Below are 17,532 nucleotides of genomic sequence, written 5' to 3' on the forward strand. Positions count from 1 at the left end.
TGAAGAGCCTGTCTAAACCATCCATTTCCCAAGTGAATGCGTGAAAAAGACTAGAGGAAGGACACAAAGTCACAAATAATTTGAAGCAGAGAGAATTAGTATCTTCAGTTCAGACAAATAAAGTTGTTAAGTTTCATGGCAATTATATGGGGAGGGCCTCTTTTCTTAGATATGTTTCTTTTGAAGGAGCTGTCAGAACTCCGAAAACTACAGCTACAGTAAAAAACGAAAAGGTGCAAAGGTACAAAGGTGCAGGTTGCTCCTTTGTTTCTCTGACAAGGATTTACTACTAAGTTTTTGACATTCTAGACACAGAGGCCGTAGGAAGAAAGGCACTAAAAACATAGTGCCAAATAGAGAGTCACAATGCTTCAGACACAAGCAGACAGAGGATGCTGCCTTAATGCTAAATTCTGGGCCAAGGCAATAGAAAGACACTGGAGAAAATATCCAAGATGATAAAGAGGAACATCCCCTCATTTCAAGTAAGTACTTGGTGGCACATAGGAACAGCACACCTCTGATTCTACTTGGTACATGATATCACTCTGGGAACTAGAAGCAACACTAACAAAACAAGTTACTCATAGAGTAAGAGAGTCAGCTTGTTCATTTTTAATTGCAAAAGGTATGGGGAACCAAGAAAGAAAAGAAAGAATGTGGCAGTAACGCTACATAAACTTCAGGATGAACAAAGAACTTCTGACAAGATGGCCAAGATTCTACTTCCATTTAGAGTGCGTGCGTGTGTGTGTGTGTATGTGTGTGTGTGTGTGTGCGTGTGCGTGTGTATGTGTGTGTCTTTGTGTGTCTGTGTGTGTCTGTGTATGTCTGTATGTGTATGTGTGATATGTGTGTGTGAATCTGGGCAGGTACATACCACAGTGTACATATGGAGACTAAGGGACAACTTTTGAGAATTGGTTCTCTCCTTCCTTCTACTGAGTTGGGGGATCAAATTCAGGTTGCCAGGCTTGTGCAACAAATATTTTACCCACTGAACCATCTCACTGGCCCTACTTCCATTATTTTAATTTAGGAAGCGTTTTAACACCACATATGTTGGCATATGCCTATAATCCTAGCACTTGGGAGATGGATGCAAGAGGATCAGGGAATTCAAGGCTAGCCTCAGGTACATAGTGACTTTAAAGTCATCCTGGGCTATATGAGTCTTTGTCTCAAAATCAAACCAAACCAAACCAAAATGGTTTTAATTCGAAAAATCTCCCATCTGAAGAGAAAAGCCATTATAGTTCCAACAATTTTCTACTCAGAATATTAACACTTATGATACTGCTTTCTTTACATCTAAGCAGCATGTAGAATGGGATCAGACGCTGCTCAAGGATGGATACAAAATATAAATCAGACCATCAGATTTGGGAGGATAGAAGCTTTGTGTGGGAAGATGACAAATTAACTTTGCACATCCTGTTAGAGTCACAATGGACTGTGAAGTTAAGAAAAGCCTACTGCTAAACTCTACTGTAACTGCTCAATGCTGTGATACAAGACATCCTACCAAAAATGTAGAACATTTTACTTGTCCTAGAAGTCCTATGTGAAGAGCCAGTACATATCTGTAGGTAAAGATGTTCAGTGGAGGAAGAGGGGGACAAAAACTAACATGAGGTAGAAACTAGGCTATAGTACTTAGATTTCACTGTATCCTAATTTGCTGTATTTACAGAATGGGAATTTTTAATCAAGGGAGTAGTAAGAAGCAAGGACTCACCTCTGTCTGTATTAGGAATTCCCAAATCCACAGTAGGGATGGGACTTTCTGCATAGTCACTGTAGTATTCGATGTGGTTTGCCTGTCCTGCCCACGTCTGCTTTACAATAGGTACTGAAAAAAAGGGTACAGGGGACAATCACAGATCCAGCAACGAAATGCTTGAAAATTCAAAATGGCAGCATGAGCCACAAAGAGAAGCTCTACTCATTCTTTTTCAGTGTCCCAAGAGCTGGAGCTTGCTCTCAACCCTGGGAAATACCAGTGTTGTTTGCTGATGGCCGTACATGACCGAATACTTTTACTGAATGGCTGTCTGTATCCCCTAAAGTCAGCACATCTCATTTCTGTGATACTTACCTTCATGTAATAATACACTAATATATTTACATTTATTATATTTACTAGAAATAATCATTTCTACTATAATAATACTACTCTTTATAAGCATTTGAATCATTTCTTTTTCCAATAGATTTATTTCATTTAACTCATCCATAAATGGATTTTTTAAATGTATTTTGTATGTGTGCTCCTGCATGCATGTATGTGAGGTATATGTCTGTGTGTGTGCAGGTATGTACACCTGTGCAGCACACAGAGACCAGAGGAGGACTTCAGGTGTCCTCTGTAATTCTACGTCTTATTCTTTTTGAGGCACTGTTTCTCACTGAGCCTGGAGCTCGTGTTATTCAGCAGTCTAGACTCCCAGCAAGCAAGCCCAAGTCATCCTCTTGTCTCCACTGTCCCTAAATGCTGGGCTACACATGTGCATGAGACCACACACTGCTTGCGACAAAGGTGTTGTGATCCAAACTCTAGTCCTATGCTTGTACAGTACTCTTAACTGCCACCTCTGCAGCCCCCATAAATGGATTATTTTTAATGTGTTTGGGGCAAGTAGGTAATAGAAATACATGTAAGGACTAAAATATTCTGTGTAGTTCTGGCTGAGTCAGACATCCATTTCTCTGACAATGGAAGGGTGAAGACCTTCTCAAATTGCACATGGCCTATATTAGATTCCAATAGGCCTACCCAACTCTATCAAGAGCATGGCCTTGCCATTGAGAATCACTATATATGATGACTGATACTGGCGTTGAACTTTTGGGAAATGTAGAAGACATACAGTTGAGAATCTACAGACTCTAAAATTCTATCAATAACAGAGAAATTGGTTTTATATAATAAATATAAACAACAGAAAATATTCCTGATTTTTCCTAAATTTTAGGTTTAGGTTCTCAGCTGTAGCTCTGACCCCCATACCTGATGGTTGGACTAATACCTAGTTGATAGTAATTCACCTGATCCACTATCCAAGTGATTATTTTCTTCTATCTGTGTTTGCAAAGTTATTGGCTGTATATCTCTAGATTTCATGAAGGGGTTTATGTTGTGTTATTAGCAAAGAACTTATTTATTGTTAATAATGTAAGAATCTTAACTCGAATCAAATCTTCACTTAACTTTTTGAGACTTCATTAGATGATGAGTTTTTCTTTTGCCCAACATCAATCAAAACAAATTATATGCAAAAGCTGTCCTGGCAGTGTAAAATCTGAGTATGTTGCTGTGTAAATCAGCAAACTCAGAGTCCAGCTCAGACAAGCCTTATTTACTAAATAGGAAGCTATATTATTTTATAATCCATTATTTCATCTGCTTTAAGAAAAAAATTATAAATTATTGATATTTGTAAAATTACCACATTAATATTTTCATAAATTAAAATACAATTTTTAGTAATCATAAAAAGACAGATTACAAAGATTTCTCCCCAACAGAGAAGGCTGTAGGAACACTGCTGTGGTTTGACTGGTGTGGTCATTATGCAGGTCTTCTTTAGGCAATCATATTGTTGAAATTTCACTGGATGCAACATCCCTGTAATATCTAGAAGACACTGTCTAGCAGCAGGCATCCTGGGTTCTCTGCCTCTTATAGTCTTTCTGACCCCTCTTCCATGATGTTCCCCGAGTCTTAGATGTAGGATTGTATTTCAGATGTACTAATTGGGGCTGGGCACCCTACAGTCATTTATTCTCTGCATTATGACCAGTGGTGGAACTGTGTAGTAGCCTGTCTGCTGCAAAAAAGAAGCTTCTTTGATGAGGGGTTAAGGTTGCATTTATCTGTGGGTATAAGGATAAGTGTTTATAATACAGTTAAAAGCTATATTGATTTAGGAAAATGGTAGTAGTTTCTCTTTTAGGATCTATGACCTCTCCAGCCATGAGTAGTTGACTGAGTTTATACAGTACCAGGCATGAGTTCCCTCATATTAGGTGGGTCTTAAGTCCAATTAGACAGCTGTTGGTTACTCTCAAGAAATATTGTACCATTAGGGATATCTTGCCAGGCAGTCTACTATTGTGGTTCACAGGCTTAACAGCTTGGATAGGACTATTGATTACTTTGCTCCCTTGACGGCTTGCATAGCACCTTCCAATACTATGAGAGTTACACCTCAGGGAGGTTTCCAGGTCAGTTCTAGCTCGATTCCTCCAATTCCTGTGTCCAAAGTGTGTGGTGTCTTCAGCAATAGAGTCTTACCCTTCAAGTATGGGGAGGCAACCACGGGCAATGGCAGTAGCCTGTATTGTTGGGGGGATCTCTTGGACACCCTTATTCAAAAATTTAAGTTTCCCTTGTCTGTCACTGGAATATTTGTTTATGGCTCCTGGGTGGAGCAAGAATTTGCTATCATCAATTGGGAAATGGGCTATTTTCTTCAGGTATAAGTCAGTGACCATAAAAGGGTAACCAAGATCATGCATCTCTTCCCAGGAGAGTGTTAGAGACATGGGGGTGTGCTCGTTTCTCACTTCTGAAGACTGAGGTGGCCCTAAGCCTGAAAAACATCCCTCCTGTCTGATGGAAAACAACATCTGGAACATCTTCAGCTATTCACCAGCCAGGGAAAAAGCAGGCAACAAAAGACTCCCATCAGTTCATTAATAATTAATCACCTCTTCTTATTAGTGTGGTCTTCCATCTGGCTGCATTTTAATGCAAGCCTCACCTTTTAAATAGGCAGATTTTGTCTCAGTATTTGCAGCATCTTTCATCAAAGAGACAGTAGCTACAACGCTTTTTAATAAATTTACTCAGATTTGCTTCTCCTGGACAGGATCACCGCAGTAGAGACAACAGATGGGTTTTGTCTGTTTTTTAAATCTGAAAGCAATAGTGTTTATTTCTAAGAGCTGGAGAAGCTGTGTAAAAGAACTAATGGCTGAGCAAATCACACTTAACCTTTTTAATTAGAGGGAGCCTACAGGAGAAGAGCAACTCACGCCCTACCATTTGATGAACAAAAATGGGCTGCCAGAAGGACCAGAGACAGCACTTGATCCACATAGCATAGCAATGAAGAAAACACTTAAGGTTTCCTGACAGTTCACATGGCACAATGAAAATTCCTTAACCCAAAAGGAAGTAATCAAGCTGTGCATTAAAAGTCAGAGGCTTTTTCCTGCTCACATGCTTCAGTGGTACTGATAAGTATTATTTCTAGAGCAAAAACTATTGACTGTTCTAAGAATGACTTAGTCCATTTCTGTCAGAATTCAGGCAAATTCAGTTATATAGCTGTTTTAGGGGAAAAAAGCAAAATCATTAAAATATTCGAAGTTGGTCTTTTTCCTGGTTCATCATGACAGTACAATAAACGAATTCGTCATATAGTAGCCATTTCCATTTCTGTACTTCATTCTCTTCCAGGAAGGTGATAAACACAAATAAAACAGGTGTGCCCACAACTGACAGCATGGCCCATTCTCGGGCTTTCAAAAATATAGGTTATCTGTTTTCTTTCCCCCATCATTGCCACTTGAACATTGTTCCTTCAAGTATTTCTATACCAGAGAACAGGAAAAAAAACTACCCTTCCTCCGTGTATTCTGCTTGACTATAAAAGTACTATGCTTTGACAGGGGTGACAGTCTGAAGCCCCAGCCCAGTGTGCTATAGGATACCTGTGGATTTCAATTCTCTATCGTCATTGCTACCCAAAATGAAAAGCCTACCTACACAGCTTCTAGGCAAGCCCAAACTGACCTTGAGCATAGCAGAGCATCAACATGAATATCAAAGGCAATTTATCAAGTGGGGTCTATAATACATCCAAGGAGGTGACAGTGTAGCTCTGCTGGGGCAGAAATAACATGGGGATTCTGGCGCTAGAAAGCCTCAGTCCTGCCTCCTCTTTCCAATAGTGTTTTGAGTAGCACTGAAGGCCCATTAAGAGAAAGCTGTTACCTCTTAGACAAACAAATGGAATCTACCTCTAACCGGAGACATGCCATGTCTCCTCCCTTAAGAGTTAATTCAGTTGGGGCTAAAGAGATGACTCAGCAGTTAAGAGCACTAACTGCTCTTGCAGAGGACCCAGGTTCAAATCCCAGAACCCACATGGTGGCTAACAACTGTCAGTTCCAGGAGATCCAATGCCTTCTTCTGACCTCCATGGGTATCACATGACACAGGTGTACTTCCATACATGCAAGCAATACACTCATATACATAAAATAAAAATAAAAAAGAAAATTTTAAAAAGAAGAGTTAATCCAGTTGTACTAGTCAATCACCTGGCAAAACTGTCCTTCAGGAAGGTTCATCTTAAGCCATACTAAAGAAAAAGGTAGAATAATGATCTCTTTGATGAGATATTGTACTTTTGATATTTTATTATTTTCATTTTATATGTATGAGTATTTTACCTACATGTATGTAAGTGCATCACACGGGAGCAATGCCTATGAAGACCAGAAGAGGGTGTCAAATCTTCTGGAACTGGAGTCACGAACAGCTGTTAGTTGCCATGTGGGTGCTGGGAACAGAATGCAGGTCCTCTGCAAGAAGAGCCAGTGCTCTTAACTGATGAGCCATCTCTCAAGCCCCTAGATACTGTACTTTCCCTCCAAAATTCCCAGCCCTAGTACAGCCTCTACAAGTCACCATGAGGTTCTAGTAGGTCTGCTCACCTTCTGAGTTCTGACTCAGAAAGGTTTATGCTCCTTTTTCTTCTTTTCTATCCCTCTTTTAGATACTGACCAGAGCCTAAGAATGTTTTCTCTGGCACACTGGGCTTCCTTACTCTTTTCTTAAAGCTCCTTTTCTCATGGTGTGGCTACTTGTCAGCTGTGTGGCTGACCTCCAGCCAGGCTTAACTCAGAGTGGCTCTTGCTTTTTGCTCTTCTCTATCTCCCCCTGGGCATCTGCTATGATTTACAGTTCACCTACTTTGGAGTTTTCCTTTTAAACTCTAATAAAATCATTCTCAAATTCTTTTATTAATAAGACTAAGAACCCCAAGAGGGGACCCCGATTTCCCTGTAAAATGTGGCAACCACAGCAGGACCAAAATTTCCAGTAATAATGTGGGACAGGATATGGGACAGCTATGTATCATTCTACCCAGCTTTCTCTACAATATCGAGTATATAACAGTAATTATCACATCACAAGCAATTGTCAACATAAAATAAGATGGTGGACTAGCTGTAACACACACACTAGGACATGTCAAAACTATCAGCACAGCCACTGTCTTTGTCACTGACAGGATGACTGGATCAGTCTTCGTGCCAACTGGTGGTTAGACTACTTCTAAAGGAGAGACAGAGCCCAGTGGCCAAGCAAGCTTTGCTTTCATCCAGCAAAAGGGGGACCAAAGTCCCTAAAACCAGCTGCCCTTAGGCTATCTTTGCAAACCAATACATCAAAGTTTAGCTGGCTTGCGCAGAAACCCAAGTATGAAAGCTTTGTAACACCTGCCAGGTCTCATGCATCAATGACCACGGATCCAAATCCACAGCAGCAAATCAGCTGTGGGAGGTTCATTTTTAATATTCCTAAGAACTTTAAGATTCTGTAATTTTTAAAGACCTTTAACTTGAAATTCAAGTGTAAAAGCATTAGATATCTGAAAAATAAAATATCAACCTTAAAGAAATCAGAAAACCAAGTTATTCAAAATGAATAAATTGAAATGAACAAATTTTCACTTCTGTAAAATATGGAAAACCACAGAGTGAATCCCTACGTTTTCTGTTTCTTTATCATCTAAAAATGTGTTTTAAAGCAAAACTCACAACATCACTCCTCATTCCCCACACTTCTTAACATCAATATTACAAAAATAATCACTATTCTGAGGGCACCTCCAAGATCAGCTAAATCAATTTGAAGATTTTTTTTCTGTAAAACGAAATTAAAAAACCATTTAATTCATTTCTCTGTCACTCTTCTTCAAAGATATTTTTCAAAATCACCCCACAGGGGCTGGATAGATGGCTCATCGGTTAACAGCACTGGCTGCTCTTCCCAAGGACCTGGGTTTGAATCCCAGCACCCACATGGAAGTGATCAACTGTCCATAACTCTAGTTCCAGGGAATCCGACACCCTTTTCTGACCTCTGTGGGCACTGCACAACATGGGTGCACTTACCTACATGTAGGCAATACATTCATACACATAAAATAAAAATAATAAATAAAATATTTTTTAAAAAACAAAATCACCCCACAAAGCTCTTCTAGATATTAAATTTATGATTAACAAAAAATCTTATTTGAACACCTATACTGATTCCTAATAGCATTTTAAGATTCCTTGTATAATAAATGATGTATTTATTTCATCATATTTAAAAGTTTTTGGAATTTGGTATGACAATTTCAGGCAAATATGAAGACGTACAATTAATATACTTTTACTGCATTTTAATTGATGCTGATATCATAGGCAATACCACAACTCCAAACTGTAATTGTCTTTTGTTTAAAAAATGTCTTCTCCTTTAAAATATAACCTAGGTGGATCATGTTGTTGCATAAAATATATAAATGAATTCCCTATCACTCTACTCCCATGATAATGACAGCCGCTTTAGGAATATTTCCTATACATAAATACCACACCCTGCGAAATCAGTCTTTACAAGGAAAGAATATAAGCTAAAATTAGATAATGCAAATGAGTATCAGAGAAATGTTGCTTGATGCAGAGCATAAAAACTAAAATTGCATCGATCTATATTTAGGATGCGCTTTTTCTTTTAACATTATCACCAGAACTAACAAAAATCCTGTAATGACACCAAAAAAATCAATCAAAACAACATTTCATGGGAGGGGAGACAGAATGCAGTGATATAAAGGGGGGAAAGCGAGATAACAGAATAGGAAAGGGGGGGAATGGGAGGGAGGGGAAGAAGAGGGAGGATGGGAGGGATAACATTAAAGGCCTTTAGAAAAAGTCATATGGAAACCTACCACTATAGAAGCTTTATAAAGTCATGCATGTGTGTGTATGTGTGTCTGTGTGTATACATACACATATATACTATCTTGTAACAGGAGAACATTGCCCCTACTAGACAGCATTGACTAACAAAATAAAAGCCCAATGCCAGGAATGGTCTCCCTCTTTTGAAGCAGTTCATCAGGGGTCCCACAGACCCTCAAACAATACTGGCCATTGCCCCTGCTCTTGATTACACACCAGAACTTCACAGTAAGACCCTAATACTGAAGGCACTACATAAATAAGCCATAGAAAAAAAACAAGGAAAAAAAAAAAAAAAAACAAGCTTCATCTTGATTCAAAAATCAAGGAAAACTTCAAAGCTTCATCTCTACTGGCTAGTTTTCATAGTTGTAGAAGGTGCCATGCTTGCTACCAGAAGAGAAGATAAGTCATTAAGCTTACCCAGCTATGAATCTTGTGTACATCAATAACAACTGGCCTGGCAAAATATGATCTCTGGTGCAATTGGGGCATAAATATTATGGGAGTAACCAATAAATTTATAATTGTATTTAAGGTCACTTTATAAGATGAAGCCCATACCTGACATTGGTATCAGGCCTAGTAACCTGTGGCTAAATAGGCCACAAGCCATAAGGGAGAGCCTAATACCATTATTCTGCTAAACAGATACAGTATTAAACTGATTCCTAATGACTTATTGTTATACCCAGAGATTAATGTATCTCTCAAGTCTCACCAAAGGAGCTTCCTTATGCAGCAGATGGTGATTAAAGCAGAAACCCAAACTGGCCGATATGCAGAGAATAAGAGACTGCAGAGTGATTATCCTTGAATTGGACACCTATCTCAAACCTCTGTCTCCAAAGACTCAGGGATCATTGCAGAAGTGGTGGCAGAAAGATTTTTAAGACCCATAGGTAGTGAATTACCACAAGGAAATAGTTTTCCAGACAACTGATCAGTTATTCATATGAACTCACATCAATGGTGACAGCATGCACAAGTCCCATGTAAGCTTAAATCAGAAAAAAATTCCAGCAAGGACATGAAGAAGTAGGTAAGATGCTTCAACCCCACATAAGGAAATTGTGGCAACAGATAGCTGATAGAAGGGGGAGAGTTAAAGTCTCTTTTTTTCTTTTTTTTTTTTTTGGTCTTTTTGAGACAGGGTCTCCCTGTAGCTCCAGCTGTAGATCCACACCAAAGGACATTTGGGGACAGAAATTTACTCTATAGGCCTTAAAAGGTACAAACACACACACACACACACACACACACACACACACGCCATGAAATTGAGTGGGGGTAGAAAGGGGGTGCAGATAGGGGAGGGGATCGAAATACAGTTAAAATATATTGCATTTAATTCATATATTTCAATTAGAAAAAGAGGGGAAAAATTAAAACTTCATGCCAGGATTTCCTTAAGACAGATCACTGTTTCTAAGGTGGCTTTCTTTTTTCTTTTCTCCATTATAGCTACTCAAAGAGCAAATATGTGTATCTTCATTAAAAAATACCAGTGTAGGGGCTGGAGAGATGTCTCAGCAGTTAAGAACATTGGCTGCCAAAGGACCCAGGTTTGGTTCCCAGAACACACATGGCAGCTAACATCAATGTGTCACTCTAGTTCAAGGGGATCCAACGTCCTCTTCTGCTCTGGGGACATTACATTCACATGGGGCACTTACATACTTACATACATACAGGGAAAGCACCCATACACATAAAAAATAAATAAGTAAAAAAAAATGTTTTTAAAGCACCAATGTGGACGTCTGAAGTAGACATAAAAAGAATTTTCTTTGTTGGTGTTCTGTTACCCTGCAAGACCCTGATACTCTCCATACAGCTCAGAAACAGCCTGCACACAATGGGATGTTGTTTTACTGAATGAACTGCTATCCACATATTGTCTCCAAGATTACCACAGCTGGGCTTTTCCATTTCCAATTTAAAGCACTGATCTAAACAATATTTAGAAGCTCTATGGCCACTCATGTTTCAATACAAAATTGCCTTTCCTAATTGAGCTCAGTGATTCAAGTGGCCCAGCGAGGAAGCTGATTAAATAACCACTTTCATTTCAGCAGTCCACTTATCTTTATTCATTATCTTGAATTTGCACCTGTTTTACATGCTTTTTCAAAGGCAGTTTGAATCTTAAAAGTTCAGTATAAATAAGTAACCCAAAACATACTTCTATCACCATGAAATTTCTTGCATGTTTTTACTGCAACAAAAATATCCTCCTTCTTCACTGGTTTTCCCTAAAAACAAACAAAAAAAGAAGTAAAAGAGAAAATACTCACATTTATGGGTCAGCATTTTATTTACTCTATGCCTACATTAGAGCTTAAATCTAGAGTTCAAATTAAACAATGTCATGATATCCTGTTGCCAGGGAAGAAAGGGGAACTGTAGGGCAGATGACAATGTAGGCTCTGCAGTCAGCCAACATGGAACCTGTATCCCAGGCTGGCCTTGGACCTGCATCTGAGTCCAGTCATGAACCTACATCCCAACTCAGTCCTGGACCTCATCTCATCTAGGCTTAGATTTGCATTCCAGTCCAGCCCTGGACCTCCATCAACTCAGCTGAACCCTAAACTTGTATCCCGACTCAGTCCTGGACCTCTAACAATTCAGCTCTGCCCTAGACTTGCATCCCAGCTCAGCCTTGGACCTACACCCTAGTCTAGCAGTTACAGACCAGGAGGCATGTTAACAAGTCCATAAGCTCTCTGAACTTCCATCTGGTCATTTAGAAAATGGGAATAATAACCTCCACAAGGTTTCCATTATTATTAACTTTATTAAGCACAAAGTAGCTGACCAATAAATGTTAGTTTCCTTTCCTTTTCCCAACTACAGAAGATTTTGACAAAAGGGATATTTTAGCAAAAATAATAGATATTTGCTTCTCTGGGTCTGATCTTACTTTGGTGTTGAAAGTTATTTGTGACCTTTTATTGGCCATTAAAGTCTAGGACATGGATGTACTGCCAAAGATAGGATTACTTCAAACTTTTAGGAGGGTGAAGATCACACAAGTGAAAAGGGGGCACAGAGGAATTTGTTGACAATGCATACCAGAGGCCTTCAACCACTTCCTGGGCATGTGTTCTGACCCCTTCTTACCTGTTATAGGGCTACAATAACATTGAGTCATGGTGATGCCATCACTTGAGACTTGCGGCTGGTTGATAGTGGCACACCTAACCCCGGTTCTGTCATGCTGTCATGTCACTCAAGGTACTGGGAGGAGCATTACAAAGTAAGCAGGTTGCATGTTTAGAAAGACTAGTTGCTCTTCAGAAACTGTAAACATTACACACTCCCTCCATTTTCACTGTGTGTATGTGTGTGTGTGTGTGTGTGTATGTATCTTTTAAGATGGAACACATGTCTTTTCTGTACTAATCTAAGAACAACATACACTGTTCTTCCTAGGGGAAAAAAAATATTAACATCCTAGTAAGTTAGTAAGTTTCAGGGTCTTCAGGCACTTGATGGCACAGACCACAGGTCCTCCAGAGCAACTAAGTTTCCTTTGAAAGTTCTGGGTAGGCTCAGGTGAAATCGAAAGCAGGGTCACCGGCTGACAGAGTAGTGGAGACCTGCTTGGGGAGAGGCCTTGGGAATTCTAGAAAATTCAATCACCTTTCTAGGAAATAGATAAAAAATTCCAGTCAACATAGGTATTAGCAAAGGATACGACCCTGGGCTCAAAAGCAGAAAAGGGTCTGGAGTGAGACAGTGCTGGACACAACCCTCACTGCTATCACTACTGGTCATGTGGCCTTCAGCAAGCACCCAGCAGGTGGCTGCTCCTTTTGCAGTTGAGCTTGGCAGAGGTGTTTCTGCTTCCCTTCCTTTGGAATTCTAAATTCTAAAGAAAATCTATACCTTAATGATTAAGATTAACTGTTAAGTAATCTTTCTTCAGATTTACAGAACATCTGGTGACCTTCAGATGTAACATCAGAATGTATAATGCATCTTCTTATTCTTTAATTCTGTGTATCGACGAACACAAAACATATAAATTACTGTGGTATGTCTGTAACCAGTCCCAGGAGATCAGTGTCAACTGTGATGTGGCAACTGGACAGAAGGAGGGATGGAGAGAGGGAGGAAAAGGAAGGGGAGGAAAAGGAAGGAGAGAAGGAAGAGATGGGGAGAAAGAAGGGGAGGGAAGGGTGGGCCCTAGGTGACAAAGACCCCACTGCCCTACTGCACCTCCTTTCCTTACCTACAAAAACCCTTTCATGTGCCTGAGTTCTCGAAGATAGTTTCTTTGGGAAAAGGTAGTTTCCATCTTCCATATGACAGTTCTTGAATAACCCGATTTGTCTCTGATCAAGTCTTATCTCCCAGATTTGACTTTCAAGCAGTGAACAGACAGACTGGGGTCCAGTAACACTAACTTTTCCCTGCATCTCTCACCTCACTATGAAAGATGAGGTAGCAACAGTACTTACCTATAAGGCTGTTATTATTAAACATATGGCATATATTTGAGGCCTGGCTTGGAGCCAAGGTTGATTCTTTTGAAGTATGTAAAAATGCCAGGACAACATAATACACAACATGTAAATTTTTCTTTGGTCTGCAAGGAAGTTTTCTATTACTTACACACAGTGGGAGGAAAGAATGGAATGTGGTAGCACAGCGGGAGTCCATGCCTTCTATACAAAGCTCAGGCACAGAAGTGAGAGGAGATCCTCCACCTTTGTCCCAGATGTAGAGGGCAATCTGTCCAGACAGGAGACCAGTGGTGAGGAGGGATGTAAGTAAAAACCACAAACAGAAGAGCACAAAATGCCTCAAGGAGCAGCAGAACACTCTTTCTGAGTATTTGGTTGAAACATATCAATTTGCTAATATTCAGCAGGACTGTTTTTTCAGCTAAAAAAAAAAAATTAAGTAAAACCAGATCAAACTGATCTTTTATAACCAATAAACAATTAACCATAAATCAATATTCTGACATCCTAAAAATTCCAAAGATGACAGTAAATGGTTTTAGGAAAAAGATACTCTAAAACACCACAGAAACAGGATCATAGCTCTGGTTGCCTGTGGTCCAGTAATTACATATCCTAAACAGCTGATTTGCTGATAATAGCTAAAAACATTGGTTCAAACATCTTTATAATCGTTTAAATGTATGCTAAATTGACACACAAGTCCCGTGAGGACAAAAGTGTGTGCATAGCAGCTGGGGGAAAGGCTTTGGTAGACCTCAGCTGACACTCAGAAACGCTGCATTTCTGATGGAAAAGCAGGACACCTAGAATCCCTCCAAGGTCCCATGTGGCTGACAACAAATGCTCACACAAAGCTGGGCCCTGGCGCTAGATGGAGGCAAAAATAATCTCCGAATGTCTTCAGAGATTCTGCAGTGAGAAATGAGGCCTCTATGATGTGAGCTTCCTGGAAGGTCTCAAGACATGTTAAACGTAGAGATTTAAAGTGGTTTCAAGGGGCTGGAGAGATGACTCAGTGGTTAAGAGCACTGGCTGCTCTTGCAGGGGACCCAGGTTTGAATCCTTGCACCCACATGGTGGCTAACAACTATTCATAACTCCAATTCCAGGGAAATTCAATGCCCTCTTCTGACTTACTCGGGCACTGCATAACACTGGTGAACTTACATACATGCAAGCAATACACTCATACACAAAAAACAAAAATAATAAAATATTTTAAAGTGGTCTCAAGTTAGCACAACATGCTAGTGGTGAGAAGAAGATAACACAGATCCTAACACTGAACCTACAACATCAACGCTGGCTTGGGAAGACTGCCAAGACAAAATTCTAGAAAAGCAAATGTACCAGGGAAAGCTACAAAAAAAGCACCCAGAAATGAGACAAGGCATTAGTGCCAGAAGGTACAATTTCATCAGACCCACAAGACTTCAGATATTCTACCAAAAATATACAATGATAAAAATGAAAAATTTAACAGTTAAGATACTGAAAAGAGCTGAATAAAGGTTTTTCTCAATGGCTCTCCACCTTATTTTTTTGAGACAGATTCTCTCAATAAAACTGGAGCTCATTGATTGATTAGACTGGCTGGTCACTGTGACCCAGGAATCTGCCTGTCTCTACCTCCCCAGCACTGGGATTACAGGTTGCTGCTGCACCTGGTTCTTTATGTGGGCATTAGGGATCTGAATGTGGGTCCTCAAGCTTGTACAACAAGTACTTTACTAACTGAGCTATCTTCTCAGCCTGAAAAATGGTTTTCTGTTTGTTTGAGGTGTTGTCATTTGTTTTGTTTGTTCGTTTTAGTCTTGAGTCAGGGTCTCCCTGTAGCTCCAGCTGGTCTGGAACTCACCATGTAGACCAGGCTGGCCTTGAACTCACAGAGATCCGCCTGCCTCTTCCTTCCAAGTGCTGGGACTAAAGGAGTGCACTACCATACCTAACTGAAAAATGCATTTTTAAAAAGAACACTGCAGCCAAAAAAGTTTAAAAGTCTTTGCACTAGAGAAACCCTTGCAGATAATCATGACACATATAAAAAATATTTGTAGAAACAATAATTGTAATAACTACAACAACAACAAAAAAACCAAGCAGACACTAACAAAAGAAAGAATAAGTGAACAGTAGCATATTCATACAAGAGCCACTATAGTAAGTGAAAATTCATTAGAGGTACATGCATCAACATAGATCTGCCTCAAACAACAGAAATGCTCATGACAAACCTGCTAACGAAGTCCAGAAGGACACAAAACTACTTAATATACTACTCATAAATACACTCACATGTTGTAAAGTATGAAAAAGGGAAGGATAATTCAAGAGTTTTTCCTCCAGGATTTTTCTTTTTTGACTGTGACCCACTTTTAAAAAATTATATTTTTCATTATGATAAACTACCCTTATATGTATTATTATTATTGTGCTTTTGCAATTGATGTCTAACAGTATTTTTGCAACCCATATCACAATCATTAGAAGTATTTTTAGGCCTACCTTGTGGATTTGTTCATAGTTTTCATAAATGAAGAAAAGGGCATATATTCTCTAATTTGGGGGCATACTATTCTTTTCATATCTATAGCCAAAGAGCACAGGGGAGAAGCCTACAGGTAGATTCAATGCAATGGTAATGTTCTCTCTCTAACTCAAGTGTGCTACACAGGTATTTTGTTTATTTTATATGTTAGAAATATGTGCTCTCCCTGTTTAGCAAGTTCTCAAGCCTAGCAATCTATTTCAGAGCTGACTTGTCATTAAACATCTAGGGAGACTCTTTTTCAACAACTTACTTTTTGTCAAAGAATCATTTTTAAGGTTTATTTCCTCCTCAAATAAATTCTTTCATCATTTAAAAACATCAGGAAGGAAGGAAGGAAGGAAGGAACATGGGAAGGAAGGAGAGAATGAGGGAGGAAGAAAGTGCCCTAGTTCTGTCTTTTACGAATAGAGGCTCAAAACATTTCAAGTTCTGTGTTCTAATAGATTTTCAAATTAGTAAAAATGACATAAAATGTCAATATCCATTTTCAACCCAAAGAGAAATAATATTTTCTTTTAACTAAAGAATAGATTTATCAAAATCCTTCAGATTAAGTTCTAAACAAAAATCATGTTTCACATACCCGCAAATGGAAAAATAACAGTATCATACAAACCCCTCCCAAGTTGGGCTCACAAACTAACACAGGGCTGTTTAAGATAGGCATATAAGCTTTAAACGGCAATGAATAAACAATAATTTTTGAATATTAATTTCCTGAAATTGCCAGACTTGCTTTCCATCACTAGGACAGAATGTGCAGCCCCTATACAACCAGTCTGCCAGTCTGAGACCAGAAAATGCAGCCAACTGGATAAAGACTGCCAAGGTCTTTATCCCATTCAAGGAAACACGCCCAAGCACTCCAGGGCATTGTAAATCATTTTCATGAAACATCATATATTGAACAGAAATGATTTGCTTTCTGAGAAGTTAATTGAAAAAATAACAGAAATTTCTTTCTATGGCTTATATATTAATAGGAAACCTACACTGAACCAAAGTCAGTAATATTATGATTTACCTGACAAAGTCATTCAAAAACTGAAGCCACGAAAACAGTGTATTGATGTTTTACTGAGTGAGAAGTATATTTCTCTCCAATAGCTCAAGGCATGTATTACATGCACAGATCAAGGAACAGTATTCTGTACTGACCTCTTACTTATTCCTTCAAAATATGTCCTCAATTCTGCTAGACACATTTCCTTAACTAAAGGAACATGCCGATGTTTTCACAGGGTCCTTCAACCATCCTAGAATAAGTAGATTTCTATATTTTCTAGGTATTGTGCCTGGTATATGTATCCACCAATTCCTGCCCTCAGAGAGCTAACAGTCTAGTTTTAGAATTATCATAGTAATTTGCAAAGCCATTATTCATACAAAGCACGCAAAACAACTACTTGGTGAATAAACAGGTGGATGGATATACAAATAGATAAATACCAATCACCCTTTTAAAAA

The 17,532-nt window shown here is 39.1% G+C and overlaps 1 protein-coding gene across 1 annotated transcript in view; it reads right to left on the reverse strand.

Annotated features, from left to right (window-relative positions):
- The window catches only part of B3glct (beta 3-glucosyltransferase), a gene marked incomplete in the record, with an annotated part of 128,668 nt that overhangs the window by 36,804 nt on the left and 74,332 nt on the right, over positions 1–17,532 (reverse strand). The window contains 3 exon segments of the mRNA XM_017796090.2: positions 1,739–1,852; positions 11,222–11,291; positions 13,660–13,779. Coding sequence (XP_017651579.2) covers positions 1,739–1,852; positions 11,222–11,291; positions 13,660–13,779 — 304 coding nt within the window.

This window comes from Nannospalax galili, unplaced genomic scaffold (assembly GCF_000622305.1).
Source record: "Nannospalax galili isolate Female #2095 unplaced genomic scaffold, S.galili_v1.0 scaffold768, whole genome shotgun sequence".
In the NCBI taxonomy this organism is placed as follows: domain Eukaryota; kingdom Metazoa; phylum Chordata; class Mammalia; order Rodentia; family Spalacidae; genus Nannospalax; species Nannospalax galili.